The 18,132-nt window shown below is 41.7% G+C and overlaps 1 protein-coding gene across 5 annotated transcripts in view; it reads right to left on the bottom strand.

Annotated features, from left to right (window-relative positions):
- Positions 1-536: 536 nt before the first annotated feature.
- The window catches only part of LOC133125869 (acyl-coenzyme A thioesterase 9, mitochondrial-like), a 61,903-nt gene continuing 44,307 nt past the window's right edge, over positions 537-18,132 (bottom strand). For 4 of the 5 annotated variants that reach the window (XM_061237560.1, XM_061237561.1, XM_061237557.1 and 1 more), the window contains 3 exons: positions 16,716-16,803; positions 4,007-4,157; positions 537-3,304 (listed from right to left, as the gene is read on the bottom strand). In XM_061237560.1, coding sequence (XP_061093544.1) covers positions 3,246-3,304; positions 4,007-4,157; positions 16,716-16,803 — 298 coding nt within the window. In that variant the 3' untranslated portion in view covers positions 537-3,245. Of the gene's footprint in view, positions 3,305-4,006; positions 4,158-16,715; positions 16,804-17,529; positions 17,831-18,132 lie in introns of those variants that run through there. The other variant, XR_009708475.1, reaches the window with a different exon arrangement.

The raw sequence follows: 18,132 nt of genomic DNA, 5'->3' as shown, positions 1-18,132 counted from the left end.
TCTTTGTCCCAAACATGGGGAGCACTGTAGCCTATGGCTCAGACAAGCAATTATATAGTGCCTTTATCCAAAGTGCTGTACAATTGTTGCTTCGCATTCACCCATTCACACACACACACTCACCAATGGGAGGCCATGCAAGGCACCAACCAGCTCACCAGGAGCAATTGGGGGTTAGGTATCTTGCTCGGGTACACTTCGACGGGCAACCCTCTGTCAGACGACTGCTCTTACCTCCTAAGCCAATGTCACCCCATATGATGAAGTGTCAATTTTGCCGTACTAGTCGATGAGCTCGCAAATTCACTAAATTGCTTGCTAATAAATGAATTGTCACTGCTAATGTCCTGCTCCATGTTAATGTGTACATACACCGACGGGAAGATTAAAATCTATGTATAACTATTTAACTGGGACTTGCAATGCAATGAAAAAGCATGCCCCCTTCCTGTTTTTCTACATTATTGCATATGTCACAGCAAATGGTTTTAGTCTTTTGACAAAATGTGTTCAAATAAATAGGAGTGCATAAAAAAAAAAGTGCAAATATTTTTTATTAGCTTTTAGTTCAATATTTCAAATGTAGTGGAAATATTACACATTCAATTCCAAATCAAAGCGTTATTCTTATAGCAAAGAAAATAAATATTAATCCATTCAAAAAAATGGCAGTCAACATTTTTCTCTTCAAACTCTCTTCAAACTCTCTTCAAACTGTAAAACTGAAAACATTTTTCAAGATTTAACTTCACTTTAAATTACTGAACTAATATTTACTTGCATAACCATTGTTTTTGATAACTCTGCGTTGCATGAAGTCAACCAACTTCTGGCACCTAGAAACAGGTATTTCAGCCCAGGATGAACAAACTACATTCCAGTTACCGTGAATTTTTGGGTTTTGCTTCAGAAACTGCATTTTTAATGTCACCCCACCACTTTTCAGTGGGGTTGAGGGACTGAGCTGGGCACTCCATTACCTCAATCCGTTTTGTCTGGAACCAAGATGTTGCTCGCTTACTTGTGTGTTTGGCATTTCCTCTTCGGCATACAGCAACATAATCTCTTCAAGTATTTTGATGTATTCAAAAGTATGAAAAACATCCCCATACCATAATTTTTGTGCCACCATGCTTCACTGTCTTCACGGTGTACTATAGCTTGAAATCAGTACCCGGGGGTCATCTGACGTACTGACCCAAAAAGAACAATTTTACTCTCATCAGTCCAAAGAATGCTACGCCATTTCTCTTTGGGCCAATCGACGTGTTCCATGGCAGATTTTAACTGATTCTGCACCTGCCCTTTTTTTCCAGTAATGGTACTTTACGGGGGCTTCTTAGCTTCGATCAAATGTCTTCTGACTGTAACAACACCTACAGGTAATTGTAGATCATCTTTGATCTTTCTGGAGCTGATGAATGGCTGAATCTTTGCCATTCTGACTATTCTTCGATCCATTTTAACAGGAGTTGCTCATTTTCTTCCGCTTGTTTCAGGTTTTTGTTGCCATTTTAAAGCATATGCGATCATTTTAGCTGAGCATCCTATAATTTGCTGCATTTCTTTATATGTTTTCCCCTCTCCAATCAACTTTTTCATCAAATGATGTTGTTCCTCCAAATAATGTTTACATACTTATAAAATATATTTCCTTCTGAATTGCTAACAATGTGTGAAACATTTGCTTCCCTTCTTCCTCAATAAAGGACAATGACACCTGTTTTTTCACAGAATGAATGAATTCTCGATTTAAACTCCACACTGCTATTATTTTGAACTCACCCCTTTCAATGAATGAGTCAATTACTCAGAACAAGCAGCGTGCATGTCATGACAGTTGGGTCTGTTGTTTTTCTATTACACTACTACATCTACAAGCAAGGTACTTGCCATGCAGAAATATCACTACTACTAATAATAGTGATTCATAGTGGTTACTGATGTTACACTGCTATTTTCTTGAACACAACTGTAATATTAGACAAAAGGAAACAGAGTAAACACAAAACACATTTTTTAAAGCATTTCATTTAATGAAAAAGGTTACCAATTGCCCCCTTAGGTGGTCAACCAATTAACCAAATTGAATTGATAAATATAACTGCAAGGGATAATTATTGTGGTCCAAGCAGCATGCAGCAATTAGAAATGTTCATACTGTAAAGACACATATTGGATGAATAAGAAAAAAATCAGTCCATCACAAAACTTGACATGGTATTCTCTAGCATACACATTTGCTGCCATTATCTGCCATTAGCTTAAAAAAACAATGCAGACAAATGTTTGGAGATATTGTGATCAAATTTGAAAGGTGATTTCTGTTTTGGCTGTGGCTCCATTGTGCTTAGAAGCACGGCAGGCACTGCCACAATAATCTGTATCCACTATAAAATAAAATCTTTTCAGTGAGAAAAAGATCATCCACATGCACTGTGTTTGAGCTTCAGTAACTTTCCTTTAATAATACTTAAAGTAATAATAACTTTTAGAAAACAAACCCCAAAGGGAAGACAGTGATTATAGGTGTTGTCAAAAGGGTTCAAGAATAGTAACCATTTGATTTTGGGTATGCAAGTTTCAAGCTTGTGTCAAGAAACAGGGTGAAATTATTCTGCAAGAAGAGTGGAATATTGCACAACAGTGTTGTGAAAGACATGTCAAATTCTAGAAAGTGTTTGGTTGCAGTTACTGCGGATTAGGTGGTGCAACCATCGTGTTAAGAGTGCAATTACTTTCTTACATGGGCGATACAGGGGTTTCATAACTTTTTTCAGTAAACAAATGAAAAAATCATTTTTAACGTTAAGTGTTTTTCCCGTTACTCAGGTTCCCTAATATGATATTCTAAAGATCTGAAACCATTCGCATTTTTTACTCTTTCACGGCACTGTAGTAAAATATAATGTTGCTTGATAGATGTCTTAGTGAAACAAGGCAAGCATCCAATAATGCTTTGTTCTCACCGACATTGAATTTCCATGAATGTTAACTATTCCAAAATGCTTCGGCTCTCATTCACAAATGGCCCCTAAACATTGTACATGTGAAAATGATTTATAACACACAACTGCTGACTGAAAAAAGAGAAACTACAGTGTATTTTGTGAATGATACGAAAGCAAACCTTGGTCTAATGCACAATATCTCACACGCACACACCCAGAGTTTGGGTAAGCAGGGATTTAGCAAGGATTTGGCAGTAAGCTTCTTGGAAGGTCATCCTGTGACAGTTCAATACATCATTGGCTGCTCACTACCACGTCCAAGTGCCTCTTTCCATCCAGGTACAGCATAGACTCTGCAGGTAAACCAAGAGAAAAATATCATGTTGCATTCTTGTAGTGCATTCACCTGCCTTTAGATGGCCAGGTAACGCTCATACTCCTGAAGGTGATCTCTGTTGAGAGATGGTAAAGATGCATGTTTGACAGTGCACATAAACATAAACACTCCACGTCATCATGATATACAGGGAGACAACTGTAATCAATGTTCACCATATGGATGCATCCTCACATTGAACAGCCATTACTGTTCAGTCTGTTAGAGCTGTCTTATGTTATGGGTGTATTTGCATTTGCATGAAGCTCAACCTACACTGAATTTTTTTTTCTGTTGAAGATGCTCTACATGATGCAACCTAAAATAAAGGGGCACACCCTGATATATCAGATTATCAGGGTGTGCTCCTGATTCCTAATTCTGATGAATTTTTGGGCACCCTCTACCAATGTCTCCCTGTATTCCATAATAACTTAACATTAGAAACATGGCCACCTAGTGTACCATCTCTTCTGTAATTAAATTGCCTCTAACGAGGCTAGTGACAAGGATTACAGGTGTGACCATACACCCCTCATAAAAAATAAAAAGATTGAAAAAACAATTACTGCAGAGACCGTACAGAAAAAGAGCAATTGCAGATCAGATCATGCTGCTGACAAATAATACAGGAATTACAGACCATCCACACAACAGGACAGGAGAAGAGCTGTCTTACCTCCGTAACTCCTAGGAATGATTGCTGGTACATCCACCGGGGAGCTTAAGGTAAAATGGAAGATGTTGGTGGTGTTGTGCTGACCTGTCAAGGGGTCAAGCACCTCCGTGTGAACTCGGACCTGGATATACTTGTCCTGTGTGTAGCAAACCTGCAGGGAAGAGACAAATCTAACCATGTACAAGCTATATTACAGGTCTCTTGACAAACTTGATAAAGCAGGGATCTAATGGCAGATTCAAGCCACAGTTGTGATCATGGAATTTCCTTGGCCGTGAAAGTGAAATCATATAAGCTAATACAATCCAGTTTCATCTATGGTTTAAATTGTAGGGACAGCATAATTCCATAGAGGAATCTGAAAAGCCTGGCAGATAAGACACAGGAGGCAGAAAGAGGAAGGACCAGTAGAACCCTGTGCCACAAAAAAAAAAAGAATATTTGAATACAAATGTTTTAATAAATTTAATTTTAATATCAAACATTAGCTTTTCTGTCTGCCAAATCGCAAAGGTACCATAAACATAAATACATTGGGGACATTTACATACACGAAGCTTGCAGCGCAAAATGCGGCCTGACAAGAGTGTGTTGGTGTGGTCGCAGTCTGCCTGAAATGAATGAAATTACATTAAAGGGGAATTTAAGACACTTCGACGCACGCAGTTTGGGATCAAACTGGGAGCCCTCCGACTGCCAGATGACTGCTCTTACCACCTGAGCCAATGTCGCCATGATTCTAATGTTAAGTAAGTGCATAATTTTAACCATGTGTGCTGGTATCGCTGCGGGCCATCCACTAGACGCGGTAAAGTAAATTTGTAATTGCTATTTTAAACAGCAGAGGTTAGGGCTTGAGCTAGTTTGTTTTTATCGCTGTGTTAATCACTGAAACTGGTTGCATACCTGTCAAGTGATTGAACGTTTGTTTTAAATAGCACTGGAATTTGTCAATAGATTAGCCTTGATTTGATATTCCTTGTAAGCGATTGTAGGCAATTCCAATAGGTGTGCTCAGAGCGACACTGAGTATATTAGACTCAGGAAACTTGTCGTTAGTCAGTAAGTGCATAATTTTAACCAGGTGTGCTGGCATTGCTGCGGGCCGTCCACTAGACACGGTAAAGTCAATTTGTAATTGCTATTTTAAACAGCAGAGGTTAGGGCTAGAGCTAGTTTGTTTTTATCACTGTGTTAATCACTGAAACTGGTTGCATACCTGTCAAGTGATTGAACGTTTGTTTTAAATAGCACTGGAATTTGTCAATAGATTAGCCTTGATATTCCTTGTAAGCGATTGTAGGCAATTCAAATAGGTGTGCTCAGAGCGACGCTGAGTATATTAGACTCAGGAAACTTGTCGTTAGTCAGTAAGTGCATAATTATGATATGATATGTTGCGTCCCAGTTTGTTATGTTATGTTTCACCCCATCCCAGTCTCCCTCGAAGACGCCCCCTGCGACGTGGGCCTCCACGGTGTTGGAACCCCTCCAACCTCAGCTACCCCCCGCTGACCCCCTGTGAGGACTTTGTGGTCACAGGGGGACTATGGAACTGCCAGTCTGCCACTCGAAAGGCTGACTTTATCCCCGCATATGCCTCCCTCCAGTCCCTACAATTCCTTGCCCTAACTGAGACCTGGATCACACCTGACAACACCGCCACTCCCTCTGTCCTCTCATCCTCCTTCTCCTTCTCCTTCTCTCACACTCCCCGGCCTTCTGGCCGTGGCGGTGGTACTGGTCTTTTAATTTCCCCCTCATGGAAATTCTCTGTTCTCCCCCTCTCTGACCTGTCCATATCCACTTTTGAATTCCACTCTGTTGCAGTATCCTACCCTACTAACCTTTTTATTGCAGTTATCTATCGTCCTCCAGGGCCCATGGGAAGCTTCCTGGATGAGCTAGACACCCTTCTCAGCTCCTTCCCTGAGGATGGCACCCCACTGATTCTCCTTGGAGATTTCAACATCCACCTTGAAGCCTCCCAGGCTGCTGCCTTTCTACCACTACTCCACTCCTTCGGCCTCTCCCTGCAACAGTCTCCTCCAACCCACAAGGCAGGCAATGTCCAAGACCTTGTCTTTGTGAGGAACTGCTCACGCTCTGATTTCACGGTTACCTCTCTGCATACATCTGATCACCACTTGATATCATTCTCCCTCCCTCTTCCTCCCCATCCTCCGCCCCCTCCTCCCACCCACACTTCCTCAGCCCACCGTAACCTCCACTCCCTCTCACCCTCTTCCTTTGCCACCACTGTCACCCCCTCCTCTCGAATCCTTCTCCAAACTCCCCACTGACTCTGCATCTGCCACTCTCCTTTCATCTCTCTCCTCCGCCTTTGACTCTCTCTGTCCCCCGTCTCAAAGCCACCTCGCACATCCCCTCCCAGTCCTTGGATATCTGACGCCCTTCGTACCTCCAGGGCCAACCTCCGCGCAGCAGAGAGGAAGTGGGGGAAATCCAGAGACCCTTCAGACCTCATAACTTACCAGTCTCTCCTGGCAGCATTCTCTTCTGCTGTCACTGCCGCCAAAGTAAAATACAGAACTTCACTTCTAACCCCCGGAAACTGTATTTTCTCCTCTCTCCTCAGCACACCGCCTCCTCCACCTCAGTCTTCCTTCGCTGCTGACTGCAGAGTTTTTCGATGAGAAGGTCACAGACATCCGCAGATCCTTTACAACCACCGCCGCCCTCTCTGTGCCCTTCCCCCCCTCTAGGCCCATCCATTCCTTTTCCACTTTCTCCCCCCTTACAGACTCTGAAGTTTCTAAACTCCTGCTCTCCCACCGCCCTACAACCTGTGCCCTTGACCCTATCCCCTCTTCTCTTCTCCAGACTATCACACCTGACATTCTCCCATTTGTCTCCTCCCTGTCTTCTGGCTGTTTTCCAGCATCCTCCAAGAGGGCCACCCCACTACTAAAAAAGCCTACTCTGGATCCCTCCATCATCCAGAACTACCGCCCGGTATCTCTTCTACCTTTTCTATCTAAAACCATAGAACAAGCTGCTTCTAGTCAACTTTCTTCTTTTCTAACAACAACCTGCTAGACCCCCATCAGTCTGGCATCAGATCTGGTCACTCGACAGAGACCACGCTCCTCTCCGTCAGTGAATCACTACATGCTGCACGAGCAGCCTCCCTCTCCTCTGTCCTCATTCTTCTAGATCTCTCTGCTGCCTTCGACACTGGATCACTCCATTCTCCTGTCCGCCCTGTCAACAACGGGCATCTGTGGCACAGCCCTGGACGGGATTGAGTCCTATCTCTCTTGTCGCTCCTTCCAGGCTGCCTGGGCTGGTACGGTATCGACACCTCGGCCCCTTGCCACAGGAGTTCCCCAGGGCTCAGTCCTAGGCCCGCTTCTTTTTTCTCTTTAGACTCGTTCCCTTGCCCCCGTTATCACTGCACATGGTCTATCCTACCACTGCTATGCGGACGATACCCAACTCTTCATCTCATTCCCACCATCTGATACGCAGGTTTCAGCCCGTATCTCTGCCTGAGTATGCCTAAGTATTTTTAGTTTGGCTAGGTAAGCAGTGTTTGGCTAGTTAAGGGGTTTGCTCATACTTTTGCTTTGTTTGTTTGTTTAAAAAAAAATAAAAAAATAATTCAAATAGGCCCTGGTCCTTATCTTTGTTGTGCAGGTAGCAGTTGAAATTGTACTTCCCCTCTAGGGTCTTTCAGCGCACTTATCCCTGGTTATGGGTATTCACTTTGTTGTTCGTCGCTCTGGATAAGAGCGTCTGCCAAATGCCATTAATGTAATGTAAAGTTATTATTATGGAATACAGGGAGACTGCTTTACTGACTGGTAGTTCAAGGAGGGTGCCCAAAAATTGAGAATTAGGAATCAGGAGCACACCCTGGTAATCCGATTATCAGGGTGTGCTCCTCTATTTTAGGTTACAATTGATAGTGACTCTACAGTGCATCCAGAAAGTATTCACAGTGCTTCACTTTTCCCACATTTTGTTATGTTACAGCCTTATTCCCAAATGGAATAAATTCATTTTTTTCCTCAAAATTCTACACACAACACCCCATAATGACAACATGAAAGAAGTTTTTTTTGAAATTTTGGCAAAAACTAAGAAATCACATGTACATAAGTATTCACAGCCTTTGCTCAATACTTTGTTGATGCACCTTTGGCACCAATTACAGCCTCAATTCTTTTTGAATATGATGCCACAAGCTTGGCACACCTATCTTTTTTCTTTTCTTTTTTTTTCCCAGATTTTTCCCTTTTTCTCCCAATTTGGTAGCCAATTGTACCTCGTCTGATTCAATTGGAGGTAGTCGTATTAGATGTACCGCCCGTACCGCGTCCCTCGGCGGCCCGAATGAGAGCGACACACCTTCTTCAAGCCGTCTCGTGCCCGTTGCCGTGATTCTGAGGCGCCCGAGGTGCTTATTGTGCGGCGATCTAATAACCTAATAACGATCTAAGTCCCTCCCTCTGGAGCAGCGAGCCAATTATTGCTGCCCAACGTGAGCCGGCCAAGAATCGAACCCCGGTCCCCGGTGTGCAACTGCAGCAAACTGCAACCGCAAGTCTGCTGCGTCTTAGCCTGTTGCGCCACCGCGGCTCGGCACACCTATCTTTGGGCAGTTTCGCCCATTCCTCTTTGCAGCACCTCTCAAGCTCCATCAGGTTGGATGGGGAGCGTCGGTGCACAGCCATTTTCAGATCTCTCCAGAGATGTTCAATCGGATTCAAGTCTAGGCTCTGGCTGGGCCACTCAAGGACATTCACAGAGTTGTCCTGAAGCCACTCCTTTGATATCTTGGCTGTGTGCTTAGGGTCGTTGTCCTGCTGAAAGATGAACCGTCACCCCAGTCTGAGGTCAAGAGCGCTCTGGAGCAGGTTTTCATCCAGGATGTCTCTGTACATTGCTGTATTCATCTTTCCCTCAATCCTGACTAGTCTCCCAGTTCCTGCCGCTGAAAAACATCCCCACAACATGATGCTGCCACCACCAAGCTTCACTGTAGGGATGGTATTGGCCAGGTGATGAGCGGTGCCTGGTTTCCTCCAAACATGACGCCTGGCATTCAGCCAAAGAGTTCAATCTTTGTCTCATCAGACCAGAGAATTTTGTTTCTCATGGTCTGAGAGTCCTTCAGGTGCCCTTTGGCAAACTCCAGACGGGCTGCCATGTGCCTTTTACTAAGGAGTAGCTTCCGTCTGGCCACTCTACCATACAGGCCTGATTGGTGGATTGATGCAGAGATGGTTGTCCTTCTGGAAGGTTCTCCTCTCTCCACAGAGGAACGCTGGAGCTCTGACAGAGTGACCATCGGGTTCTTGGTCACCTCCTTGACTAAGGCCCTTCTCCCCCGATTGCTCAGTTTAGACGGGCGGCCAGCTCTCGGAAGAGTCCTGGTGGTTCCGAACTTCTTCCATTTATGGATGATAGGAGGCCACTGTGCTCATTGGGACCTTCAAAGCAGCAGAAATTTTTCTGTACCCTTCCCCAGATTTGTGCCTCGAGACAATCCTGTCTCGGAGGTCTACAGACAATTCCTTTGACTTCATGCTTGGTTTGTGCTCTGACATGCACTGTCAACTGTGGGACCTTATCTAGACAGGTGTGTGCCTTTCCAAATCATGTCCAATCAACTGAATTTACCACAGGTGGACTCCAATTAAGCTGTAGAAACATCTCAAGGTTGATCAGTGGAAACAGGATGCACCTGAGCTCAATTTTGAGCTTCATGGCAAAGGCTGTGAACACTTATGTACATGCTCTATATAGGCAGAGAAATTTCACAATTCACCAGAATAAATAATCAGCTTCACTCATAATATTTACGCCCTTGACTTGCGTGATCCACCCTTAAATGCATATGCATTAAGGACAGAAGTGCATCTTGCAATCACTCGACTTGATCACACGCATACTGTGGTTCTACGCATACGGGGTTCAATTGGAGGGGCAGGTTCTCTTTTGGGTGACGTATTATTTTTTCCATGCTGCTGCCAATTTTGCACCTCTGGGCCATTCCCAGAAACCCCTGAGAGCCTTTACTAGAGCAGCAACTGCCAGTTATTGGTTTACAGTGGGTGTTTCACTGCGATTCAAGCGCTAACAGCAGGCTGGATCCGTAACCATCATATACGTTAGTCATTTATTTCTTTTAAATATTTATTTATTTTGTTTAGCCATCCAAAATGGATGGACTTTGCCTCCCTTCATCGTTAGCTTATTGAGCATGTTTATAGCTGCAGCACGTTAACTGGCCAACTGATTTATAAAAGCAAGATGCTGGTTCCTGTGCGCTGCCAAGATTTAACCAATAAATTATCTGTTCCCAAATTATAATTAGATCGCTAACTAGCTAGCTAATCTGAATAAAATCCTTGAGGGTTTGTTGTATCTACATGTAGCTTCTCTTAGGATATAGCCAATACAATATAAAAAGTTTCTACAACTTGTGATAATTTTTCATTTTATTCCAATGTTTTTCTGACAAGGAACCAAACCTGCTGATCCTAGTCAGCAGGTTGAATTATTCATATTGTTTTAGGCTTTAGAAAAACCTGATAAAATGCAACTATTTGCAAAACCTGCAACTGCTTTTTAAAGCTGCTCCCCTCTAAACAGGCTCAGTTTGGATTTGGAAATGTTAACCAGCGAAATATTTCAAGCCTTTTTTGTTTGAAACTTGATTTCGGGATATAGCTCATGAAAAATCCAGCATCTCAAAATATTACATAACCAATCAAAAAAAAGGATTTATAATACAGAAATGTCGACCTTCTGAAAAGTATGTTCACTCTATACTTGGTCATGGGGAATCATGGGGAAGACTGCTGACTTGACAGTTGTCCAGAAGACACTCTTTGACACTCTCCACAAGGAGGGTAAGCCACAGAAGGTCATTGTTGGAAGAGCTGGCTGTTCGCAGAGTGCTGTATCAAAGCACATTCATGGAAAGTTGACAGGAAGGGAAAAGTTTGGTAGGAAAAGTTTTACAAGCAACAGGGATGACCGCAGCCTTGAAAGGATTGTCAAGCAAACCGATTCAAGAACTTGGGGGAGCTTCACAGGGAGTGGACTGAGGCTGGAGTCAGTGCATCAAGAGCCACGACGCACAGAAGTGTCCAGGAAATGGGCTCCAAGTATCACATTCCTAGTGTCAAGCCACTCCTGAAACAGAGACAATGTCAGAAGCGTCTTACCTGGGCTAAGGAGAAAAAGAACTAGACTGTTGCTCAGTGGTCCAATGTCCTCTTTTCAGATGAAAGTAAATTTTGCATTTCATTTGGAAATCAAGGTCCCAGAGTCTGGAGGAAGAGTGGAGAGGCACAGAAACCAAGTTGCTTGAAGTCCAGTGTGAAGTTTCCACAGTCAGTGATGATTTGAGGTGCCATGTCATCTGCTGGTGTTGGTCCACTGCGTTTTATCAAGTCCAGAGTCAACGCAGCCGTCTGCCAGGATATTCTAAAGCACTTCATGCTTCCGTCTGCTGACAAGCTTTATGGAGATGCTGATTTCCTTTTCCAGCAGGACTTGGTACCTGCCCACAGTGCCAAAACTACTAGGAACTGCTTTTCTGACCATGGTATTACTGTGCTTGATTGGCTAGCCAACTCGCCTGACCTGAACTCCATAGAGAATCTATGAGGTATTGTCAAGAGGAAGATGAAACACCAGACCCAACAATACAGACGTGCTGAAGGCCGCTATCAAAGCAACCTGGGCTTTCATAACACCTCAGCAGTGCCAGAGGCTGATTAAAACAAAAAAAAATTTCATTTTATGTTAAATGAATCTAGAATATATGAAAGTTTCAATTAAATTACGGAATTACGAAAATAAATTTTCCATCCATGAGCTTTGAGGAAAGGTTGCGAAAGGTTGTTAAACACTAAAAATTCAGATCGAAAATGAAATTGATCCAACAAGGTTTCGGTCAATCAAAGTTTCAAATAATCACGCTATCAAAAAGGGGACAAGTAGCTATCCGCAGGTATAGCTGGTCCTGTGTGTTACAGTTGTGTTCAAAGAAATAGCGGTGAGTTAAAAGTGCAAATATTTTTTAATAGCTTTTAGTTCAATATTTCAAATGTAGTGGAAACATTACACATTCAATTCCAAATCAAAGCATTAGCTAATTTGATCAAGTCTGGGTTATTCTTTTACAGGAAGCAAAGAAAAGGAATATTAATCTGTTCAGAAAAATGGCAGTGTCGACATTTTTCTCTTCAAACTCTCTTCAAACTGAATAAACTGAATACATCTTTGAAGATTTAACTTCACTTTAAATTACTGAACTAATATTTACTTGCATAACCATTGTTTTTCAATCTGAGTTGCATCGAGTCAACCAACTTCTGGCACCTAGAAACAGATATTTCAGCCCAGGATGAACAAACTACATTCCACAGTTCCTGTGAATTTTTGGGTTTTGCTTCAGAAACTGCATTTTTAATGTCACCCCACCACTTTTCAGTCGGGTTGAGGTTGAGGAATTGAGCCGGGCACTCCATTACCTCAATCCTTTTGGTCTGGAACCAAGATGTTGCTCGCTTACTTCAGTGTTTAGGGTCGTTGTCTCACTGAAACACCCATTTTAGGGGCGTTTCCTCTTCGGCACACAGCAACATAATCTCTTCAAGTATTTTGTATGTATTCAAACTGATCCATGATCTCTGGTATACGAACCCAACACCGTAGTATGAAAAACATCCCCATACCATGATTTTTGTGCCACCATGCTTCACTGTCTTCACTGGGGGTCATCCGATGTACTGTTGAGGACCACGAGACCCGAAAATAACTATTTTACTCTCATCAGTCCACAGAATGTTACGCCATTTCTCTTTGGGCCAATCGATGTGTTCCATGGCAAATTTTAACCAATTCTCCACCTGCCTTTTTTTTCAATAATGGTACTTTACGGGGGCTTCTTGCTGACAGCTTAGCTTCGATCAAATGTCTTCTGACTGTAGCAGCACTTACAGGTAATTGTAGATCATCTTTGATCTTTCTGGAGCTGATGAATGGCTGAATCTTTGCCACTCTGACTATTCTTCGATCCAGGAGTTGCTTGTTTTCTTCCGCTTGTATCAGGTTTCTGTTGCCATTTTAAAGCATATGCGATCATTTTAGCTGAGCATCCTATAATTTGCTGCATTTCTTTATATGTTTTCCCCTCTCCAATCAACTTTTTCATCAAATGATGTTGTTCCTCCAAATAATGTTTACATACTTATAAAATATATTTCCTTCTGAATTGCTAACAATGTGTGAAACATTTGCTTCCCTTCTTCCTCAATAAAGGACAATGACACCTGTTTTTTCACAGAATGAATGAATTCTCTAATTAAACTCCACACTGCTATTATTTTGAACACACCCCTTTCAATGAATGAGTCAATTACTCAGAACAAGCAGCATGCATGTCATGACAGTTGGGTCTGTTGTTTTTCTATTGCACTACTACATCTACATGTAAAGTATTTGCCATTCATAAATATCACTACTACTAATAACAGTGGTTCATCAGTTAGCTGATGTACTGCTATTTTCTTGAACACAACTGTATATAAGTGCACTGCTGCAGAAGACCACTTCAAAGTTTGCAAGATGGCTTTGATGATTTATATTTCCACAGGTCTGTTAAGATTCATGCTAAATCTAAAGAGCAGGTCAGTGCAACAGTGCAATTAAGCATGTTGGAAAATGTGCCAATTGAGCATTTCATTGATGAAAGTGCCAGTATCCAATTAGCAAACCATAACGGAATGGTGCGGAAAACCCGTGCAATTTTCAGGAATTGATGCGATTTCATTCTTGGGTGATCAGGAGCTGGCATTTTGGGGGGACGAGAGTGAAAGTTTGGATAACGGGGAGCTGAAGCTGAACTATAAAGAGCTGACTGAAGTTTTTTCCTGCGATGACAACATTCTGGCTGCTCATTTTAGGTCGTCCACTGTGTTTTCTGGCATGTCCAATACCATAGAAAATGATAATAAAATGTAAGCAACTGTAGGTACGAGATAAAGAGTGAAGTTCTTGCGCCTCCTTTTTTGTATGGCAAATACATGAGCTAATACATCACCTACTATCACTTGAGTGAAGCTCAGCTGTCCATAGTTCAGCTGTTGGAATAATTCAAGAACGTTTCATTGGGTTCTTCAGTGTCATCACGCAGGGATACAGCTTCGGTTTTAAATTTTGTGGAACTGGACACGGCTGGTGATATGTCAATCTGACTGTTAATAAATGTGATGACTACATGACTACATGACTCTTCTGCATACCACTGTTGTAATGTGTGGGTATTTGGGATTCTGTCACCTTCCTGTCTGCAGAACCTGTGCTCGAGACTAGTATGCATGAAAATTCCAGGAGATCAGGAGTTTCTGAGATACTCAAACCACAATCTGCCACCAACAATCATTCCACGGTCAATTAAGCCTCCAAGGTTAAGATTGTATATGCAACTGTATAACTATATAGAAAAATTTATTTCAATATTGGTATTTGTTTGTCTTTCCTTTCTAGAGGGTGGAGTACTGGTGTGTGTCTGTGTGCCTGTATTGTGCATGCTGGCGGGTGTGTATATGGCACGCCACCCAGGTAAATGGCCACCTGCTGTGACTGAGTCTGTGGTCTAGTGTAGTAAGTTCTCTATTCTGTACATTTTCATATTGCAACACATTACAGGTGTTCAGAAAATAAGTTGAATTTATTTCAAAGCTATGTGCCTGGTTACATAAAACACCTTAATTGTAATTTCCCCTTAAGGTGTCCCTTAAGTTTCCCTTAAATTTAAGAGAGTTGCACAACAAACCCTTAAGTGTGTCTTAAGGCTTTCCTGAAGTGAAATGTCAGAAACCCTCAAAAATACCCTTAAGCATTGCATTTCCCCGTAAGTAATCCGTTAAAAGCCTGTGTGTAGTATAAAACACCTTAACGATAATTTCCCTCTGTAAAATTTAAGGTTAGCTACAGATTACCTTAAGTCTCGGTCAACGAAGGAATAGCTGAGTTTTTTAGCCATTGGAGGAAGAAAATGTTCTTTCTTGAAAAAAGATTTGGACGTAAATCTATTTACGAGATCACCCAACATACCGTGTATATATTACAACTTTTAATTGCACTGCGGTTTTTTGCTAAAATTTTCAAAGCAGTGCCATGTCTACAGAGAAGAGAGTGATTATACTAGGCATACTCTTTTATTTCATATTTCAGAGTTACTTCGCAACTGACTCTCACTCTGCTACTCCATCGGTTCAGGTAGTCCACAACTGAGTCCTCTCTAAACCACCTGGGATACCAGCCAGAACCAATGAGTCCTTCCCAAGAGTATTTGACCATTTTCGTGGACTCTGATAAATTGGCTGGGCGTGGTCCACTTCCTTTCAACCAATGTAACTTGCATTAGTTTGGCTTCAACAGCGCCGTAGAATTGTAGCTGATCATTTGGCTTTCAAACGTTAATACAAAATGTAATTTTAACGTTACTCGATCGATTATGGCTTGTATAGTCTATGGGTAGCTAAGTAGCTAGCTATTACTTCAGTTCTCACTGGTTTTGCTGGATTCCCTCCAAATTGCTCAATTCTTTTTTCGCAGATATGCATATTCTCGTATTTTTTAAACAACCTCCTGAATTGTCTTCACGGCTATATTTCTAGCGTTAATCTAATCTTTATTTCCTCCCACATCTCCTGTTTTTGGTCGCTGTCACAGTTGGATTGAGCTTTTTAAAATGGTTTATATTTTCACGTATTCCCCCACAGTATACACTTCCCCTCATCCGTCCAATTCGGTTTCCTTTTTTGTTTTCCGTATTTTATATTTTCGCAAAATAAAATATAGCTAGGCTACCATAGGTTAGGGGTTAAAACCTAATGTTATTGTATAGCCTAAAAGTGATCGTAACCGATGAGATTACGCATCCATGGTTATGGTCGAATTTTGCTACAGTAAAACGTCAACTATTGCAGCAAAGCACTTAACTGTTTCCCTTACCTAAGAAAAATGTCTAAGGGTTTATATGCAACACTCTCAGGTAATCCAAGATAGTGATATTATGCTGTGAGAAGCATGTTAAACAGCCACTGCAGTGCAGTCTCTAGTGGGTGTTGGACAAAATTCTCAAAGACTGACCATTTAAAGGAGCTGAAGGTACTTCATTTAGAAATTTTGGGAATCCTCAGGGCAAAGATATGAGGCCATTTCCATTGCTTGATTTTCCCAGCAGACCAGTGTTAATTTTGAGAACAAATTTAGAATTTGTTTTAGCCATAAAACGAACAAAATCACATTTTAGTCATTTACATTGTATTAATTTTAGTCTAGTTTTAGTCAACAAAAAATCTAATTCTCATTTTATTTCACCGGAGTGTCCATACTTAATATTAAATACCAACCATTCTCTCCACACAGATTGTGTTAGATTCATTATAATTTATTCCAAGAATCATCACAGCATAGCTGTTGTTACTGTGTGTTGTTTTTTTTTTTTTTTAAGAATATTGACATTGCACACCTGAGCCCACCTGACGGCACATAACGTCATAGTTTTCGTTAACAAAATTAACACTGCAGCAGACATAGTATTCATGATACTTGCTGCACTGCAGCTTAGAGCAGATAATCACACTAAAGCTAATCAATCCTGACTCACAGGTAAGGTGACATACAGGAAGACAGATCGATCGACATGTCTCACCTGTGAGGATAGAAGCAGAAGGGAGCCTATCTCCACCGGCTTCTGGAAGAGGATGTCATCAACAGCAACAAGGTTCGGTCGACAACCACTGCAAAACACAGAGGCATCAATTACAGCACTTAAGTAGTTAACATACATTCAAGTAAAGCTTACACACTATGTGTTGACTGCGAGGATTGATAATTAAGACGATTCCATCCTTAATAATCCTCAAGTTTGGCGTCAATTATGTGGTACCGCAATATAACTGCAAAAAGTAATCAGTCTCATAAAATTAGTATCATCTAAACTATCGAACCAAAAATGAGGACATTTTATAATTATAATTATGAATATTAAAATATATTCGATAAGCTGAAGGTTGTGAGTTCTTCAAAAGACTGATTTGACTTGGCTCCCATGTTCATGTGACACCATAACAGACACCGAGTTTAATAAAATAAATTTATTAAACAGACGTACAAACACAGAACATAAAGTGTTTTGAGCTAATGGGGAAGCTAGGTAAGAGAAGGTATGGGACTTGTGTGTGCAGGTGCGCAGGCACATGTAAGCACACATGTCCCTTGAACAAAGGAAAGGTACAGGTAGCTTGCTAGGGTAGTTAAGAGTTCTGAGTGGGAGTGTTAGAGGGTTAGCTGCGAGGACAGACGTGCTTAGTTTAACTCTACATACACGAAAGACGGTGATCCTAAATGTGTATCTGTAAACACACAGCTAACAGAAGGCATTTTATTGATAACAAACAGAAACACACACATTCACAATCTCAGTTCAGAGTAAGTTAAACACAGGCTATGTTGTTCAGTCTTACTGAGTCCATATGCACTGCTGGCTCCGGGGATGGCGGGGTGCAATGTGGAGCCATGAATTGTGGATGTCTTGAGAGCGTATTCTTGAGTCTTTTTCCATGTGCTGCACGATGTCGGCTGGTCCATTCAGCCGTTGAAAGATGTCCTTTTTCCGTGAGGAAAAGTTGTTCTGCAGTTCCTTGTGGTCAGCTACGTGTGCGTACACCAGATTCCACTTAGTTGGTAATAGGCCTCTAGACTGTAGTTATCATGAGGTAAGCTTTGTCTGGGAGGCCTTGTCCCTGTGGAGAACTCACTCGGGCTCTGTGCACGTCGGGAGCAGAATGGCAACGAGAGAGTCCAAAGAAAACAGAAAAGAGAGGAAGAGTCTTATGCACGCAAAGCCCATGCATGTAAACTTTTTGTATTCAGTATTTTTATACTCAAGTAGTACAGAGCAACTGTAAAGATTGCTATAGTCTGTCTGTGATTGTTGATGCCATACCTAATAAAGTGTTCATTGAGAGCATTTGGTGGTTGTAACATACTGTTCTTTTTTTTATTTTATTATATTTTTATAATTTCTTTTAAAGGGCAAGACACTAACATAAAAGTATAAAAATGTA

Source organism: Conger conger, chromosome 4 (genome assembly GCF_963514075.1).
Source record: "Conger conger chromosome 4, fConCon1.1, whole genome shotgun sequence".
Classification (NCBI taxonomy): domain Eukaryota; kingdom Metazoa; phylum Chordata; class Actinopteri; order Anguilliformes; family Congridae; genus Conger; species Conger conger.
Note: the sequence above shows the minus strand (reverse complement) of the source record. Positions and strands in the feature narration are given on the sequence as shown.